Source organism: Oncorhynchus gorbuscha, linkage group LG18 (genome assembly GCF_021184085.1).
Source record: "Oncorhynchus gorbuscha isolate QuinsamMale2020 ecotype Even-year linkage group LG18, OgorEven_v1.0, whole genome shotgun sequence".
Taxonomy (NCBI): Eukaryota; Metazoa; Chordata; class Actinopteri; order Salmoniformes; family Salmonidae; genus Oncorhynchus; species Oncorhynchus gorbuscha.
In genome coordinates this window covers 58,483,958-58,503,784 of record NC_060190.1, presented here as the reverse complement: position 1 = coordinate 58,503,784, position 19,827 = coordinate 58,483,958, and the positions used below count along the sequence as shown (strand labels likewise).

General features: G+C 46.3%; 1 protein-coding gene across 1 annotated transcript; it reads right to left on the bottom strand.

Moving 5' to 3' along the window:
* Positions 1-5,727: 5,727 nt before the first annotated feature.
* Positions 5,728-16,044, bottom strand: LOC124004034 (inter-alpha-trypsin inhibitor heavy chain H3-like). The gene is made up of 22 exons (XM_046312773.1): positions 15,859-16,044; positions 15,549-15,578; positions 15,226-15,249; positions 14,663-14,817; positions 14,474-14,578; positions 14,171-14,333; positions 13,958-14,068; positions 13,693-13,821; positions 13,479-13,595; positions 13,175-13,343; positions 12,720-12,845; positions 11,071-11,252; positions 10,680-10,865; positions 10,338-10,474; positions 9,892-10,052; positions 9,720-9,746; positions 9,427-9,489; positions 8,930-9,043; positions 8,489-8,690; positions 7,752-7,924; positions 6,219-6,330; positions 5,728-6,141 (listed from the first exon to the last, which is right to left on the bottom strand). Exons 1-22 carry the CDS (start codon positions 15,958-15,960, stop codon positions 6,003-6,005), a joined length of 2,727 nt encoding a protein of 908 aa, XP_046168729.1. The 5' UTR covers positions 15,961-16,044; the 3' UTR covers positions 5,728-6,002.
* Positions 16,045-19,827: the final 3,783 nt, after the last annotated feature.

Genomic DNA, 19,827 nt, shown 5'->3' with positions numbered 1-19,827 from the left:
TCCGCCACTTCTCACAATGGTGCTCATTCAGTGCAGCTGACTGCAGGGGATGTAGTGCTGCCAGAGCACACCTCAGTGTCGCTCCGCCACTTCTCACAATGGTGCTCATTCAGTGCAGCTGACTGCAGGGGGTGTAGTGCTGCCAGAGCACACCTCAGTGTCGCTCCGCCACTTCTCACAATGGTGCTCATTCAGTGCAGCTGACTGCAGGGGGTGTAGTGCTGCCAGAGCACACCTCAGTGTCGCTCCGCCACTTCTCACAATGGTGCTCATTCAGTGCAGCTGACTGCAGGGGGTGTAGTGCTGCCAGAGCACACCTCAGTGTCGCTCCGCCACTTCTCACAATGGTGCTCATTCAGTGCAGCTGACTGCAGGGGGTGTAGTGCTGCCAGAGCACACCTCAGTGTCGCTCCGCCACTTCTCTCAATGGTGCTCATTCAGTGCAGCTGACTGCAGGGGGTGTAGTGCTGCCAGAGCACACCTCAGTGTCGCTCCGCCACTTCTCACAATGGTGCTCATTCAGTGCAGCTGACTGCAGGGGGTGTAGTGCTGCCAGAACACAACTCAGTGTCGCTCCGCCACTTCTCACAATGGTGCTCATTTAGTGACAGATCAAAATTGACTCAACATTAAAAATATTTTCACATGACCCTCCCCTTGTACTGTAAAAGAAATTGAACACCCTCCCCCTTCATAGAATTAACTCAAAATAATTTTACACCCACAAATAACTGTAGTGACTGTGTTTATGAATGAGGATATCAACTTTGCCACTTCAGCATGCTTTTGTGGCACAGTTGATGCCATGCAGGGCTATGGGCCAGAAGGTTGAGGGTTCACCAACTACCTTGAGCTCACTCTCCCTGGCTGTTTCATTCTTCATGAGCTGAGCTAGTTGCAGACAATGATCAGCGAGGGGGAATCAGATTTTTCCATATGCACAAAAAGCTTATAACAATAAAATGTTGTGCTTAAATTTGCCAAGATAATCCATCCACCTGACAGGTGTGGCATATCAAGAAGCTCATGATCATTACATAGGTGCACCTTGTGACTGGGACAATAAAAGCTGTGTCGTGCAGTTTTGTCACACAACACAATGCCACAGAGGTCTCAAGTTGAGGCATGCTGACTGCAGGAATGTCCACCAGAGCTGTTGTCAGATAATTTAATGTTATTTTCTCTACCATAAGCCACCTACAATATACTTTTTCAGAATTCTGCAGTACGTCCAACTGGCCTCACAACCGCATGGCGTTGTGTCGGCGAATGGTTTGCTGATGTCAACGTTGTGAGCGGAGTGACCCATGGTGGAGGTTGTGAGCGGAGTGACCCATGGTGGAGGTTGTGAGCGGAGTGACCCATGGTGGAGGTTGTGAGCGGAGTGACCCATGGTGGAGGTTGTGATTGGAGTGACCCATGGTGGAGGTTGTGAGCGGAGTGACCCATGGTGGAGGTTGTGAGCGGAGTGACCCATGGTGGAGGTCGAACGCACTGAGATACCGTGACGAGATCCTGAGGCCCATGTTTCAGCCTCATAATGCACAGCCCCATGTCGCAAGGATCTGTACACAATTCCTGGAAGCTAAAAATGTACCCGTTCTTCCATGGCCTGCACATTCACCAGACATGTCACCCATTGAGCATGTTTGGGATGCTCTGGATCGGTGTGTACAACAGCGTGTTCCAGTTACCGCCAATATCCAGCAACATCGCACAGCCATTGAAGAGGAGTGGGACAACATTCCACAACCCACAACAAACAGCCTGATTAACTCTATGTGAAGGAGATGTGTCCTGCTGCATGAGGTAAATGGTGGTCACCCCAGATACTGCCTGGTTTTCTGATCCACTACCTACTTTCAAAAAGGTATCTGTGTCCAACAGATCCATAGATTAGGGCCTAATTTATTTATTTCAATTGACTGATTTCCTTATATGAACTGTAATTCTGTAAAATCGTTGAAATGGTTGCATTTATATTTTTGCTCAGTATACATAACATATACTGTATTTTACAACTGTCCTGTTATCTGGTTTTAATCTCCCTTCTAGCCAATCAGAAACGAGTATTCAACAATGCTGTGGTATGAAGTCTGTTAACACCATCTGTTCTAATCTGCTCACAGATCTAAATGTATACTCCCAAGAAACTGATTGAGATCAAATGATTGGCATGTAAACACATTTCACTAGTCAAACGTGAAGAATTATCATTCAGGATTGACAGTGATGATGCCATAGCCTATTTTGAAATGAGGTGTGCCTAACTTGGTGTTTGAGGGTGTAAAAATGTATGTGTGGGCATAGGCAGACGTTTCAATTGGAAGATGCATTTGATGTATATTCATTTAAGTCATTTAGCAGACGCTCTTATCCAGAGCGAATTACAAATTGGTGCATTCACCTTATGACATCCAGTGGGACAGTCACTTAACAATAGTGCATCTAAAACTTAGGGGGGGGTGAGAGGGATTACTTATCCTATCCTAGGTATTCCTTAAAGAGGTGGGGTTTCAGGTGTCTCCGGAAGGTGGTGATTGACTCCGCTGTCCTGGCGTCGTGAGGGAGTTTGTTCCACCATTGGGGGGCCAGAGCAGCGAACAGTTTTGACTGGGCTGAGCGGGAGCTGTACTTCCTCAGTGGTAGGGAGGCGAGCAGGCCAGAGGTGGATGAACGCAGTGCCCTTGTTTGGGTGTAGGGCCTGATCAGAGCCTGGAGGTACTGAGGTGCCGTTCCCCTCACAGCTCCGTAGGCAAGCACCATGGTCTTGTAGCGGATGCGAGCTTCAACTGGAAGCCAGTGGAGAGAACGGAGGAGCGGGGTGACGTGAGAGAACTTGGGAAGGTTGAACACCAGACGGGCTGCGGCGTTCTGGATGAGTTGAAGGGGTTTAATGGCACAGGCAGGGAGCCCAGCCAACAGCGAGTTGCAGTAATCCAGACGGGAGATGACAAGTGCCTGGATTAGGACCTGCGCCGCTTCCTGTGTGAGGCAGGGTCGTACTCTGCGGATGTTGTAGAGCATGAACCTACAGGAACGGGCCACCGCCTTGATGTTGGTTGAGAACGACAGGGTGTTGTCCAGGATCACGCCAAGGTTCTTGGCGCTCTGGGAGGAGGACACAATGGAGTTGTCAACCGTGATGGCGAGATCATGGAACGGGCAGTCCTTCCCCGGGAGGAAGAGCAGCTCCGTCTTGCCGAGGTTCAGCTTGAGGTGGTGACCCGTCATCCACACTGATATGTCTGCCAGACATGCAGAGATGCGATTCGCCACCTGCTCATCAGAAGGGGGAAAGGAGAAGATTAATTGTGTGTCGTCTGCATAGCAATGATAAGAGAGACCATGTGAGGTTATGACAGAGCCAAGTGACTTGGTGTATAGCGAGAATAGGAGAGGGCCAAGAACAGAGCCCTGGGGACACCAGTGGTGAGAGCGCGTGGTGAGGAGACAGATTCTCGCCACGCCACCTGGTAGGAGCGACCTGTCAGGTAGGACGCAATCCAAGCGTGGGCCGCGCCGGAGATGCCCAACTCGGAGAGGGTGGAGAGGAGGATCTGATGGTTCACAGTATCGAAGGCAGCCGATAGATCTAGAAGGATGAGAGCAGAGGAGAGAGAGTTAGCTTTAGCAGTGCGGAGCGCCTCCGTGATACAGAGGAGAGCAGTCTCAGTTGAATGACTAGTCTTGAAACCTGACTGATTTGGATCAAGAAGGTCATTCAGAGAGAGATAGCGGGAGAGCTGGCCAAGGACGGCACGTTCAAGAGTTTTGGAGAGAAAAGAAAGAAGGGATACTGGTCTGTAATTGTTGACATCGGAGGGATCGAGTGTAGGTTTTTTCAGAAGGGGTGCAACTCTCGCTCTCTTGAAGACGGAAGGGATGTAGCCAGCGGTCAGGGATGAGTTGATGAGCGAGGTGAGGTAAGGGAGAAGGTCTCCGGAAATGGTCTGGAGAAGAGAGGAGGGGATAGGGTCAAGCGGGCAGGTTGTTGGGCGGCCGGCCGTCACAAGACGCGAGATTTCATCTGGAGAGAGAGGGGAGAAAGAGGTCAGAGCACAGGGTAGGGCAGTGTGAGCAGAACCAGCGGTGTCGTTTGACTTAGCAAACGAGGATCGGATGTCGTCGACCTTCTTTTCAAAATGGTTGACGAAGTCATCTGCAGAGAGGGAGGAGGGGGGGGGGCGGAGGATTCAGGAGGGAGGAGAAGGTGGCAAAGAGCTTCCTAGGGTTAGAGGCAGATGCTTGGAATTTAGCGTGGTAGAAAGTGGCTTTAGCAGCAGAGACAGAGGAGGAAAATGTAGAGAGGAGGGAGTGAAAGGATGCCAGGTCCGCAGGGAGGCGAGTTTTCCTCCATTTCCGCTCGGCTGCCCGGAGCCCTGTTCTGTGAGCTCGCAATGAGTCATCGAGCCACGGAGCGGGAGGGGAGGACCGAGCCGGCCTGGAGGATAGGGGACATAGAGAGTCAAGGGATGCAGAGAGGGAGGAGAGGAGGGTTGAGGAGGCAGAATCAGGAGATAGGTGGGAGAAGGTTTGAGCGGAGGGAAGAGATGATAGGATGGAAGAGGAGAGAGTAGCGGGGGAGAGAGAGCGAAGGTTGGGGCGGCGCGATACCATCCGAGTAGGGGCAGTGTGGGAGGTGTTGGATGAGAGCGAGAGGGAAAAGGATACAAGGCAGTGGTCGGAGACTTGGAGGGGAGTTGCAATGAGGTTAGTGGAAGAACAGCATCTTGTAAAGATGAGGTCGAGCGTATTGCCTGCCTTGTGAGTAGGGGGGGAAGGTGAGAGGGTGAGGTCAAAAGAGGAGAGGAGTGGAAAGAAGGAGGCAGAGAGGAATGAGTCAAAGGTAGACGTGGGGAGGTTAAAGTCGCCCAGAACTGTGAGAGGTGAGCCGTCCTCAGGAAAGGAGCTTATCAAGGCATCAAGCTCATTGATGAACTCTCCGAGGGAACCTGGAGGGCGATAAATGATAAGGATGTTAAGCTTGAAAGGGCTAGTAACTGTGACAGCATGGAATTCAAAGGAGGCGATAGACAGATGGGTAAGGGGAGAAAGAGAGAATGACCACTTGGGAGAGATGAGGATCCCGGTGCCACCACCCCGCTGACCAGACGCTCTCGGGGTGTGCGAGAACACGTGGGCGGACGAAGAGAGAGCAGTAGGAGTAGCAGTGTTGTCTGTGGTGATCCATGTTTCCGTCAGTGCCAAGAAGTCGAGGGACTGGAGGGAGGCATAGGCTGAGATGAACTCTGCCTTGTTGACCGCAGATTGGCAGTTCCAGAGGCTACCGGAGACCTATTCTACCGGAGACCTATTCTATAATGACATTCAGTAGGATACATCTGTCGGTACAAACTGAGTGGGTAGAGGGTGTGGATTTTTTTTTGATGTAGGCTACACTTTCCTGTAACATCCTCCTGTTTCCCCGCATTTGGGTATTTTAAATGTGGTCACCCTAAACCCATTGGTTTCTGGACCAATCAGACAGCCCTGAATGTGTTCACATTTGGTGAAGGTTTGGGAGGTACTCAGACCCAGACTCTTGTGGAGAAGAAACTAACGTCTGTGGGCGTGGAGTAGCGTTTGGCCGGAGCAAGGAGGCTGGATAGCCAGGCAATATGTCAAGCACCACAGTGTTGATTTTTTATCTCTCTGTATAGGTTTCTCCCTCCCTTCATGGCTCCCTTTCAGGGGCCATTCAACATGGGATTAAAAGCACACATGTTAGGTGGAAGTGGGACCATTTATTTCAACAGGTTTTTTTTGTCAGCACTATCCCATATCAATATGAAAACATTGAATGTATTTGACAGCAGTTTTCTATCTTGCCACTTAACTTTTAATCAAATGTACTTCGGTCTTATCTTACATTATCTATGAATTATTCTCATGTCATGATGGTATGTCTATAACACATACAGTGTGTTGAATCCATGTGAAACGTGAGACTGATACATTGTATGTGCTGTTTGAGGAGGTTGACTGCTAGTGTACCAGACTCAGACAGTCTTGAAGAGTCCAGACATGATGTAATCTGTGTGGTTTCCATCGATGAGGCCGTTGCCGTTGCTATGGATGAACCAACAGGGGATGTTCTCTCCATTCTTCACATCCCAGCTGAAGTCCCTCTGCCAGCCCCTGCAGAAAAAAAGCAGGGAGGAGAGACAATGATGAGATAAGTGTAAGTGTAAGTGTGTGTGAAGACATCACAGTACCTTGTCACTGTAAGCTCCTGCCCCTTCACTAGCATGGTGGCATCTGGTTTCTCTGGCTCCTCCCCTGGGCGCATGTCTCTCACCTCAAACTGCACCCCATGGTAAAACTGACCTGTATGGGCATAATAGAATACATTCTTATTGATCAGATATACAGACATTTTTCCAAATATACTGCAGTAAAACTTCAGCCAGCAACACAGATTTCATCTGGCCCTGCCAATGACAGGTTATCCTTTGGAGCCCCCTGGTGATACCTAGCAGGCCATGGACGCTGGGGGAGAAGAGGTGGCTTCCCTACCTAGCAGGCCATGGACACTGGGGGAGAGGAGGTGGCTTCCCTACCTAGCAGGCCATGGACGCTGGGGGAGAAGAGGTGGCTTCCCTACCTAGCAGGCCATGGACACTGGGGGAGAGGAGGTGGCTTCCCTACCTAGCAGGCCATGGACGCTGGGGGAGAAGAGGTGGCTGTCCTACCTAGCAGGCCATGGACGCTGGGGGAGAAGAGGTGGCTGTCCTACCTAGCAGGCCATGGACGCTGGGGGAGAAGAGGTGGCTTCCCTACCTAGCAGGCCATGGACGCTGGGGGAGAAGAGGTGGCTTCCCTACCTAGCAGGCCATGGACACTGGGGGAGAGGAGGTGGCTTCCCTACCTAGCAGGCCATGGACGCTGGGGGAGAGGAGGTGGCTTCCCTACCTAGCAGGCCATGGACACTGGGGGAGAAGAGGTGGCTTCCCTACCTAGCAGGCCATGGACACTGGGGGAGAAGAGGTGGCTTCCCTACCTAGCAGGCCATGGACGCTGGGGGAGAAGAGGTGGCTGTCCTACCTAGCAGGCCATGGATGCTGGGGGAGAAGAGGTGGCTGTCCTACCTAGCAAGCCATGGACGCTGGGGGAGAAGAGGTGGCTGTCCTACCTAGCAGGCCATGGATGCTGGGGGAGAAGAGGTGGCTGTCCTACCTAGCAGGCCATGGACGCTGGGGGAGAAGAGGTGGCTGTCCTACCTAGCAGGCCATGGACGCTGGGGGAGAGGAGGTGGCTTTCCTACCTAGCAGGCCATGGACACTGGGGGAGAGGAGGTGGCTTCCCTACCTAGCAGGCCATGGACGCTGGGGGAGAAGAGGTGGCTTCCCTACCTAGCAGGCCATGGACGCTGGGGGAGAGGAGGTGGATTCCCTACCTAGCAGGCCATGGATGCTGGGGGAGAAGAGGTGGCTGTCCTACCTAGCAGGCCATGGACGCTGGGGGAGAAGAGGTGGCTGTCCTACCTAGCAGGCCATGGACGCTGGGGGAGAGGAGGTGGCTTTCCTACCTAGCAGGCCATGGACACTGGGGGAGAGGAGGTGGCTTCCCTACCTAGCAGGCCATGGACGCTGGGGGAGAAGAGGTGGCTTCCCTACCTAGCAGGCCATGGACGCTGGGGGAGAGGAGGTGGCTTCCCTACCTAGCAGGCCATGGACGCTGGGGGAGAGGAGGTGGCTTCCCTACCTAGCAGGCCATGGACGCTGGGGGAGAGGAGGTGTCTTTCCTACCTAGCAGGCCATGGACGCTGGGGGAGAGGAGGTGGCTGTCCAGGGTATAGAAGCCCAGATAGTCCTGGTGGTAGGGGTGCTGTTTCCACACCTTGTGTAGGATGACCACAAACCGGACCGAGTCCCTGAGGGTGACAGTCAAGCTGCGGTCTTTGGTCACCTGCAGGTCTAAACTGTAGGAGGGGAGAGAGATAGAGGTAGTTTAATCAGGAGGACAGGGAGATAGGATGAAACATCAGATTTCCTTACAACATTCTGTGGTAGTAGGAGTAGCAAGGGAGGTTGCATTAAATCCAGAAACTCTGGTCTCTCTATATACAGTGTATCAATAGGAGTTATCTGGAAGCCAGAACAGTAAAATAGGTGGGTCATTCCAAAACTTCAGTGCCAAAGAAAACTTCAGATGTCACCTAATTTTTACATCCTGCCATAAAGAGCACATGTTCAACTTCATAAAACAACACTTTTTCCCATGTCAAGAGGGAATCAAAAATTACTATACTACCAAATAAAGTAACAGGGTTGACAAATTCTTAAATCAGCCATAAATCAACTTGTGATGGGGGAATGGAAGCTTGTTGCGTGCAACAGGGAGTTGCAAGCTTCACAATTTATTTTATTGTTATAACATTTGTAGCCTGTCTATCTATGGGTAGAAGGGTTTACGTGTAATACTCGACCCGCTAGGTTTTCCACCACAAAACACCAGAAAATGGCCCAGGTAAGGATGGACTTACTTGGCTCCCTTGAGAGAGGCGGTGTCAGACCAGAAGAGTTTGGCCTGCTTGCCATTCTGGGACACAGTAATGTCATGAGTAGTCACCTCCAGTCTCACCCCCAGCCCCTGGTGAACGATGCCAAAGCGACCAAAGTAGGTGTTCACTTTGCCATCAGGGGCCACCTTCTTGTCCCCAATGGTCTGGCCGTTGACCAAAACACCTGCAAGACAGATTGAGGCAAGCTGTTGGTGTTATGTTTGAATGGTTCATAGTGTAGTTTTAATATTTGTTATCTATTTTATGAAACAAGTGTCATGGTTTGGTTTCATGCCTTGTAACATTCAAAGACACATTTCTGTCAAAGGTCAGTCAATTTCAAATAATGAATCATTTCTACAGCTATAACTATGTACTTGAATAAAGTGTCATTTCTGTAGTCATTAAGTGGTGAATATTTACCTGCCAGCTGATCGCTCACTAGGTTGAAGATGGTACCAGGCCTGTCGTCTATGTTAAAGCACAGTGCATCCTCCTGCTCTGGCAACTCAATCATGAAATGAGGGTCCCCATCCACTGCAGAGTCAACAACAGATTGTTCCAGTTGTAAAATTAGATTTGGTTGAGGCTCAGCCCATTCAAACTTTTGGATCGCTCTCTGTAGTCTTAATGTGGCATGACAGCATGGTGGACATTGCAAATACCAAATATGGTTAATTAAGACACTGTAGTTTTTTTACTTTAATTTGGCAGTTACAATTTTAAACAAGTGGATAAATAGTTATGTTTACTGTTTTGCTTTTTGTTTGGTTAAAAGAAGCACAGAAAAAAATACTAAATGTAAATATGCAAGTACTTCAGCCTGTGAAAGCAACCGATTTTTGAGACAGTCGCACCAGATAGAAGATGCTGAAGTAACCCATGTCTGACAGAACGGCCCTGAATGAAGGGGGACTCACCAAAGTATGTGGGCCTGCTCTGCACCCTGTAGGTGTTGCTCACCGTCTGGGGTACAAAATGACCTGAAAATCACACCAAAGATGTCAGATGGCAAGTAAAAATCACGTACAACGTGGTCAAATATATTTAATAGATTTCGTCTGAACATAACAACGTATTTTACCATCCAATACTGTTAGTTTCTAACCACAAATAATTTGGTGTCAGCTTTTCATGTCATAAATTCAGGTGATCCAGTATAAATCCATTCAGATGAAGAATCCAGTCCTGTCCAGTCATGGCATATTCTTACCCAATCTCTGGGCTTTCTGCCTTTCATCTGTCAAACAACAGGAGGAAAAACTGTCAGACACTCACCTTTGACAATCCATTTATGGATTTCTATAACCACTGAGATAAACATGTCAGATAAGACACGCCAGATTTACTGGTGGTCTCCTCTCCCATCCCACTTGGTGTCATACCCTCGGTCAGCTTGTCCGCGATGAGGGGCTCCTCTTGCTCCTCTTCAGTCTTAGGCTTGGTGACCACCATGGAGGTAAGAGGGGTGACAAAGCCGTACTGCAGGGACATCTCCAGAGCCTGGGCAGTGGCATTCCCCTTCTCCTCTGCAGTTCCAGTCTCTCTGACAGAAAACCATAGGATGAATGGTGTTATTGCATTAGGTTTGGGTTAGAGGATAGGTTTGGTTTGACTTGGGTTAGGTTTGGTTTCACTTACACTGTTGGGCAGAAAATAATGGAATATTTACAAATGTAGTTACTTTAATATAACCATCTCTATTCATTAGATCCAAACTCGAAGATCTCAACCACCAGTGTGTCTTAGGCATTTGGATTATTCGAAGCCACCATTTTGTTGTGGAGTGTTCACCAGACATCAGTAATAGCAGTTAACTGATCACACTGACTTCTTGCTCAACAGTTGTTGGATGGTGAGGTAGGCCCAAAGACGCTCAGTGAAGTCCCCAAATATATACTCCTGCTCAGGGTACAGTATGTCCCACTCTTGGGCACTAGCCTGGCCTTTGACAATAAAGTCCTCAAACTAAAAATAGTGTGAGGGAGTGAGAAAGAGAAAGATGGCATTAGATACATAGAGAAGGAGTGAGAGACAAGCATTAGTTGGGTTAAGCATTGTACTGTACATCATAATGAGTGCAAAGACTGGTGCAAAGACTGATGAAGATCTGTCTTTCTGAGCTCAGTATCAGGGTGGCATGTTGTGTTGTGCCTGTCTGTCTGTTCCTCACCCCCTTTGCAAACACCTCCACGAGGAAGTTATCCAAGCTATTATCATTGAGCCGGCCAGCTACCACGATCTCTGAGCCGTTGAACAGCTGCTTGTAGTGGCTGGTGGTCAGAGAGTTCACCAGGTTGTCAGGGTAATGCAGGTCCACCTCAGAGAGGAGGGGGCTGGCTACTTCCTCATAGAAACCCTAGGACACAAAGACACACATTACCTAATCATTTATCTTAAATAATTTTCTACAGTGCATTATCACTAATGCCAATATGCAGTATCTATGTATGACCTAGATAGTTTTGTCCATCCTGTGACCCTCCCTATCAGTGATATGGTAAAACCAGAAAAACACTGAAAAGTGACTATTGTGAGATTTGGGACACAGCCCTGGTCCAAACCTGAAGCTGGACAGTGGCATCAGAACCCTCGTAGATCCTCCGGGCCAGTCCCTGGTTCTGTCTAGACATCACATCCAGAAAGGAGTAATCCACATCATTCCCAAAGCCCAGACAGAACAGAGACATGTTCCCACCCATCGCATCACGGACATTCTCCTGAATCTGTGGTGTAGATGACACTCCTGTACACAAACACACATGGCTGGACCAGTAAACAAATGGACCATGACCTTACTGGTTTGATCTAATATAAAACAATACATATTACTCCAGTGCTAGCCTCTCTACACTGGCTTCCTGTCAAAGCAAGGGCTGATTTCAAGGTTTTACTGCTAACCTATAAAGCATTACATGGGCTTGCTCCTACCTATCTCTCTGATTTGGTCCTGCCGTACATATCTACACGTGCGCTACGGTCACAAGACGCTAATTGTCCCTAGAATTTCTAAGCAAACAGCTGGAGGCAGGGCTTTCTCCTATAGAGCTCCATTTTTATGGAACGGTCTGCCTACCCATGTCAGAGACGCAAACTCGGTCTCAACCTTTAAGTCTTTACTGAAGACTCATCTCTTCAGCGGGTCATATGATTAAGTGTAGTCTGGCCCAGGAGTGGGAAGGTGAACGGAAAGGCTCTGGAGCAACGAACCGCTCTTGCTGTCTCTGCCTGGCTGGTTCCCCTCTTTCCACTGGGATTCTCTGCCTCTAACCCTATTACAGGGGCTGAGTCACTGGCTTACTGGGGCTCTTTCATGCCGTCCCTGGAAGGGGTGCGTCACCTGAGTGGGTTGATTCACTGTTGTGGTCAAATCTGTCTGGGTTGGCACCCCCCCCCCCCTTGGGTTGTGCCGTGGCGGAGATCTTTGTGGGCTATACTCAGCCTTATCTCAGGATGGTAAGTTGGTGGTTGAAGATATCCCTCTAGTGGTGTGGGGGCTGTGCTTTGGCAAAGTGGGTGGGGTTATATCCTTCCTGTTTGGCCCTGTCCGGGGGTGTCCTCGGATGGGGCCACAGTGTCTCCTGACCCCTCCTGTCGCAGCCTCCAGTATTTATGCTGCAGTAGTTTATGTGTCTGGGGGCTGGGGTCAGTTTGTTATATCTGGAGTACTTCTCCTGTCCTACTCGGTGTCCTATGTGAATCTAAGTGTGCGTTCTCTAATTCTCTCCTTCTCTCTTTCTTTCTCTCTCTCGGAGGACCTGAGCCCTAGGACCATGCCCCAGGACTACCTGACATAATGACTCCTTGCTGTCCCCAGTCCACCTGGCCATGCTGCTGCTCCAGTTTCAACTGTTCTGCCTTATTATTATTCAACCATGCTGGTCATTTATGAACATTTGAACATCTTGGCCATGTTCTGTTATAATCTCCACCAGGCACAGCCAGAAGAGGACTGGCCACCCCACATAGCCAGGTTTCTTCCTAGGTTTTGGCCTTTCTAGGGAGTTTTTCCTAGCCACCGTGCTTCTACACCTGCATTGCTTGCTGTTTGGGGTTTTATGCTGGGTTTCTGTACAGCACTTTGAGATATCAGCTGATGTACGAAGGGCTATATAAATACATTTGATTTGATTTGATCAGAAGGCTTCTTCAATGTTAAAATGGCAGCCCAACCAAATAAAAGAGATCAGAAAGGAAGGAAACCTGTATGGACCTGAGTTTGGCATCCCATCTGTCAGTAAGATAATCATAGACACACTCCTCTCGGTGAACTTCTTGGCTTGTTTGTCTTTCATCATTATGTCCACAGCTTTCATCAGAGCACCATTTATATCAGTGTCTAAAAGGAGAACAGGACAGAAAGTCCATCCAGGTGTTTATAAAATAAACATTAGATATAACAATTTTGTAAGTTCCTTCATAAATGCACCTCACTTAGTTTTAGCATACAGCTTGCCCAAGTGTTGTACTGCCATAGTTTCACTACTATATTCCGGGCGCCAATGACATGGATTTCAGAGGGGTTGGGTTAAATGCGGAAGACACAATTCAGTTGAATGCATTCAGTTGTACAACTGACTGGCTGACAAAATGAATGACGAGACAAACCTCGTGAATCATTTATCCCTGTATGTGTCACCACATTCCCATTAAATACATATGACTCACATCCACTGTGCCGTATTCTTTTGACAAATCCTTTGGCTTCAGACACATTTCCCGTGGTGGCCTTGGTCAAAGATCCCTTCCATGTTGAGATATGGTTGTCGAATGTGACAATTCCAAAGTAGTCGTCCTCATGCAGGTCATTCAGGATAGTCAGCATAGCTTCCCTTGTCTATGAGAGATCACAGGCTCTCAGGTCAATCTGAACATCAACTACTATTATAGCTCTCTCTCTTAACCTCTCGCTCTCATATTTTCTCTCTCCCCAGCTCTTTCTTTCAGACACACTATTTCCCTCCTCTCTTACCTGATGCATTTTGTTTCCAGACATTGACCCACTCCTGTCAATGACGAACACTACATTCTTTGGAACTCTGGGTAAGTCCGGAGGAGCAAAGAAGTGCACAAAGTACCCATTCACTATCTGAAAAAGACATGCTGAACATCATTAAGACATGAACACCATGCATTGATGGAATTGACCCCAATACTGATCCTGTATCATATTCAACACAGCTAACCTGGATGTCACCAAGGGTCTCAGCTCGGTTCACGTCATATTTGATAACGAAATCCCCGTCAATCAGGGTGCCGTCACAACCTGGGCACTTTCTCTGCTGGTCCAATGTTGGGCAGAAAGAGATGTGTGCCTGAGTGAGGGAGGGAAACACAATTTAATACAATTAAACACAAAACAACACATTTCAACACAGCAAAATTGTATTTATCTTTTTGGGACGATATGCTCCGCATGCATTTGTTTCATAGAACAGAACAGCATTATACCTTTTTGTCAGTGACTGTTTTCTCCACCAGAGGGAGAAGCTCGTTGGAGATGAAGGTTCCATAGGCATCCAGGAAGGCAATGCCCTGGGGTTCATAGATATCTGCCACAATCTGTCAGAGACATGGACCGGATTGATGAGACACAGGACTGAGGAGTCAAGATGATGAAAAAAAGTGCTGTTTTGGGGTATAAGGGTGTAAACATCTACAGACCTCAAAGTGCTGGACCAGCTGCTTGGGTTTGACCTGGGTCATGATCTCATACTGGCCCAGTTTACGCTGAAGCAACTCCTCGTATGTCAGAATGAAGGTGACGTTACTATTGGCCGCGATGTTCACAGACACCGAAAACTTCTCCATCTTCCTCCCTGATGCCCTAGAGTCCACAGACAAACACAGGTACAGTAGGAGGCCAATCACATTTGAAACAAAACACAGGCTGTGATAAAAGAGTATGGAAGTGCTTGGTGTAATGGAAACATCACATTTGTTCCCTCATTGCCCTGGTCCACTCACTTGACCAGTCCTGCAGTCTGCCCTGTGGAAACAGCTTGCTGATACTGCTTCTTGGCTTTCTCCTTCTCCTTCACCTCGCCCGTGTACGTCTGACCCTCTATCTCCCTGAGATACACAAACACAGTCATTCAAACAAACACACATATGTATTCACACACACTTCTACATATGCCATGACTGCTGACTGACATGCTGAAGTTGGTGATGAAGGCAGTCTTGGGCAGATCCACCTCAAAGAATACTTCCTGAGAGGAGTTGGCCTTGTTCAGAGCACTGGAGGTTATGACCGTGTGAGCGAAACGAGACGCCACCTTACAGGCCACCTTTACACTGTACACCTCCACCTGAGAGAGGGAGAGATGGAGGAAAAGAGAGGAAGAGAGTGGCAGAGAGAAAGGAAGAGAAAGAGGGATAGAGATACACGGACATGTACGTACATAGGAGAAAACAGAGAGAAACAGCAACAGAAGTGTTTTGAAATGTGTGTTTGTGTAAGTAATGACTATCCAATATGCCTGTAAAAATCTCACATTTTCTCAAAACATATTTTCCGGATACAGCTGAATAGTGTGGAGTAGGCTGCATTGACTACAGGATTACTTCAAGACAAATGATTACAGCTGTACTCTTGTGAAAGAGTACAGCTGGTTCAGTGTAAAAAGTCCATGAAGGAATGGATTCCTAGTGATGGAGATGGTGATAGCTTATCATTATCCTCACAAAGATTATGTAAATATAGTGTATTTCCTTACCTCCATATTATCTGTACTTCTTTTCTGTAAAAATAATGTATAGATTCAGACAGTATTATTCATTTTCTTTTTTACAGAGTACACTATTTAGTACTCGGACATTTTTTACTTTTCAAGTGGCTGAAATCAGTACTGTTATCTATACTCAAAAGGTTAGAGTGTTTTTTTCTGGGGGAAATGTAAATAATGAAATATTCATCAGATATCAGATTCACCACAGGGAGGGTGTTCAAGAGAAAAAGTCGGACAGGTTCTGTGACAGATTCCTGTTTTGATTTGTGTCTGACAACACAGTTTGAGTCAATGCTGAACTACCACAGTACCTTTAGTAGCCTTGTAGCACCATCAGAGCGCTGCGATACAAATCACAGGAGAAGTTTAATATTAGCATCAGAATGTCATAGAAACTAATTTAAAATTCACAGTCAAATTCATTGTAATGCATATACATAGATATTAGCATGACTATAAAATCAAAGCACACACACACACGGAGCGAAAGCAGAGCAGAGACAATTCAAATTAGATACGGTACAGATATATATAGAAAAACGAGAGTAACACTAGATTATAGCAGGAGCGGCCAGATGTGGTCACAGGAGAGTAGATACTATAGAAACCGTGGAGAGTCACCTGTGGTGTGGAGTCTTCTCGTGAGATGACCAGAGCTCCATGCGACAGAGCCGGGACAAAGACAACGCCCCAGAGCAGCAGCACAGTCCACACTCCAGACATGATAAAGATGCAGCTAAACACTGACTTCACTGCTTAGAAAACGACAACCCTTTCCTACCCTACTGCTCCACTAACAGAAGTGACAGACGATGTGTCTGCTTTATACTGGATTAACAACCAGCAGACCCAACCCATTTTTTATTTTTCAAGTGGCACAAATCGATACTGTTGTCTATACTCAAATACAGAGTTGGGTAACAGTGGCTGAACAAATTTCACAAACATTTACTCAATCATGTCCTCAAAGATTAGATAGCAATTCTGGGAAAAAATGTGAATAGTGAAATATTCATCAGATATCAGATTCACCACAGGGAGGGTGTTCAAGAGAAAAAGTCTGACAGATTCTGTGACTGATTCCTGTTTTGATGTGTGTCTGACAACACAGTTTGAGTCAATGCTGAATTACCACAGTACCTTTAGTAGCACCATCAGAGCACTGCGATACAAATGACAGGAGATACATTTAATTTTAGAATCAGAATGTCATCTAAACTAATTTAAAATTCCCAGTCAAATTCATTGTAATGCATATACTGTTGAAGTCAGAAGTTTACATACACCTTAGCCAAATACATTTAAACTCAGTTTTTCACCATTCCTGACATTTAATCTGAGTAAAAATTCCCTGTTTTAGGTCAATTATGATCACCACTTTATTTTAAGAATGTGAAATATCAGAATAATTGTAGAGAGAATGATTTATTTCAGCTTTTATTTCTTTCATCACATTCCCAGTGGTCAGAAGTTTACATACACTCAATTAGTATTTCGTAGCATTGCCTTTACATTGTTTAACTTGGGTCAAACGTTTCAGGTAGCCTTCAACAAGCTTCCCACAACAAGTTAGGTGAATTTTGGCCCATTCCTCCTGACAGAGCCGGTGTAATGGAGTCAGGTTGTAGGCCTACTTGCTCACACGCTTTTTCAATTCTACCCACAAATATTCTATAGGATTGAAGTCAGGGCTTTATGATGGCCACTCCAATACCTGGACTTTGTTTTCCTTAAGCCATTTTGCCACAACTTTGGAAGTATGCTTGGGGTCATTTTCCACTGGGAAGACTCATTTGCAACCAAGCTTTAACTTTAACTGATGTCTTGAGATGTTGCTTCAATATATCCACAATTTTCCTTCCTCATGATGCCATCTATTTTGCGAAGTGCACCCGTCCCTTCTGCAGCAAAGCATCCCCACAAAATTATGCTGCCACCCCCGTGCTTCACAGTTGGGATTGTGTTCTTCGGCTTGCAAGCCTCCCCCTTTTTCCTCCAAACGTAACGATGGTCATTACGGCCAAACAGTTCTATTTTTGTTTCATCAGACCAGAGGATATTTCTCAAAAAAGTACGATCTTTGTCCCCATGTGCAGTTGCAAACTGTAGTCTGGCTTTTTTATGGCTGTTTTGGAGAAGTGGCCTCTTCCTTGCTGAGTGGCTTTTCAGGTTATGTCGATATAGAACTAATTTTACTGTGAATATAGGTACTTGTGTATCTGTTTCCTCCAGCATCTTCACAAGGTCCATGTAGTCCATGCAGTCAATGTAGTGTAAACGTCTGACTCACAGGAATTGTGATACAGTGAATGAGTGAAATAATCTGTCTGTAAACAATTGTTGGAAAAAATGATGTGTCATGCACAAAGTAGATGTCCTAACCGACTTGCCAAAACTATAGTTTGTTAACAAAACATTTGTGGAGTGGTTGAAAAACTAGTTTTAATGACTCCAACCTAAGTGTATGTAAACTTCCAACTTCAACTGTGAGTAAGTATTAGAGTTAGATATATTACCTCAAATAACTGGTGCCCCCGCACCAGTACCCCCCCTGTATATAATCTTGCCATTGTTACTTTACTGCTGCTCTTAAATTACTTGTTACTTTTATTTCTTATTCTTATTTCTTTAAAACTGCATTGCTGGTTAGGGGCTCATAAGTAGCATTAAACTGTAACGTCTACACCTGTTGTATTCAGAGCATGTGACTAATAACATGTGAAAGAGTAGGTGTGTCCAAACTTCTGACTGGTACTAACACACACACACACACACACACATGTATACTAATATACACACATTTATATATATGGATATTAGTACCAGTCAGAAGCGACCTGTACGCTCTCATTGGCTGGCCCTCGCTTCATACTCGTCGCCAAACCCACTGGCTCCATGTCATCTACAAGACCCTGCTAGGTAAAGTCCCCCCTTAGCTCACAGGTCACCATAGCAGCACCCACCTGTAGCACGCGCTCCAGCAGGTATATCTCTCTGGTCACCCCCAAAAACCAATTCTTCCTTTGTTATACCTCTCCTTCCAGTTCTCTGCTGCCAATGACTGTAACGAACTACAAAAATCTCTGAAACATCTATCTCCCTCACTAGCTTTAAACACCAGCTGTCAGAGCAGCTCACAGATTACTGCACCTGTACATAGCCCATCTATAATTTAGCCAAAACAACTACCTCTCCCCCTATTGGATTTATTTTGCTCCTTTTCACCCCATTATTTATATCTCTACTTTGCACATTCTTCCACTGCAAATCTACCATTCCAGTATTTTACTTGTATTTTACTTACTTGCTATTGTATTTACTTCTCCACCATGGCCTTTTTCAAATATTTTTTTTAGCCTTTACCTCCCTTATCTCACCTCATTTGCTCACATTGTATATAGACGTATTTTTCTACTGTATTATTGACTGTATGTTTGTTTTACTCCATGTGTAACTCTGTGTTGTTGTATGTGTGGAACTGCTTTGCTTTATCTTGGCCAGGTCGCAATTGTAAATGAGAACTTGTTCTCAACTTGCCTACCTGGTTAAATTAAGGTGAAATAAAATAAATAAACACAAATTCGTAGGCCGTCAATGAAAATAAGAATGTGTTCTTAGTAAAATAAAATAAAAATGTCAGGGTTTGCCGGTCCTAGACCGTGCAAACGAAACACCGGCTCCTCGAGCATCATCACTTAAATATAGCCCAGTAATAGAATAAGGGGCTTGTGAGAATCTCTAGTAATTTAACCTATTTCTTAAATTATTTCTGCGCATTTGATATTACCTATAGTCGGACAAATAGCGAGCAGGTACATATGAAAAGCTGCTGGTGCATGCACGGGAGCAAGAAATCGGTCCGACGTACAATGCTCAGAATCCTAATGAATCCTAATGTCTCAAATGCAATAATTTTTTAACAGGTACAGTTTCGTTGCAAACAACACACACTGATTTGGCATTGGAGAAATATGGCAAGATGAACACATATCTATCTCTACATTCTTCGCCTGTAATTTCGGTATTTTTATTTTAAAAATATTCCGCTAATACGTAAAATTACGTAGAATTGCATGACATTTTTAAGAAAGGCTACATTTTTGTTGGACCTGCAAATACGATGATAGACTCATGCAATGCTTTTAGTATAAATATGCTCTTTCCACCACAACCTTCTGTCCCGCAGCCATGTGCGCTATCAAAATTCACAAATTCCTTGCCAAATAGTGCTCATAAGACGAAGAACAGTTTCTGCACTGAACAAAAACTATAAACGCATGAAAAATGGTCATGTTTCATGAGCTGAAATGAAAGATCCCAGAAATGTTCCATATGCACCAAAATAAAATCACAAATTTTGTACACAAATGTTTAAATCCCTGTTAGTGAGCATTTGTCCTTTGCAAAGATAATCCATCCACCTGACTGATTAAATAGAAAGATCATTAGACAGGTGCACCTTGCGCTGGGGACAATAAAAGGCCGCTCTAAAATGTGAGGTGTTGTCGTCATACAACAAACACAATGCCATATGTCTCAAGTTGAGGGAGTGTGCAATTGGCATGCTGATTGCAGGAATGTCCACCAAAG

What these genes read in the sequence shown, in the direction of transcription:
- LOC124004034 (XM_046312773.1), bottom strand. Translation starts at nt 15,960, where the DNA reads ATGTCTGGAGTGTGGACTGTGCTGCTGCTCTGGGGCGTTGTCTTTGTC. An exon ending in GTGCTACAAGGCTACTAAAG is followed by an intron (nt 15,250 to 15,548) that starts GTACTGTGGTAG and finishes TTATTTTTACAG; the next exon opens with AAAAGAAGTACAGATAATAT. An exon ending in CGCGGACAAGCTGACCGAGG is followed by an intron (nt 9,747 to 9,891) that starts GTATGACACCAA and finishes GTTGTTTGACAG; the next exon opens with ATGAAAGGCAGAAAGCCCAG.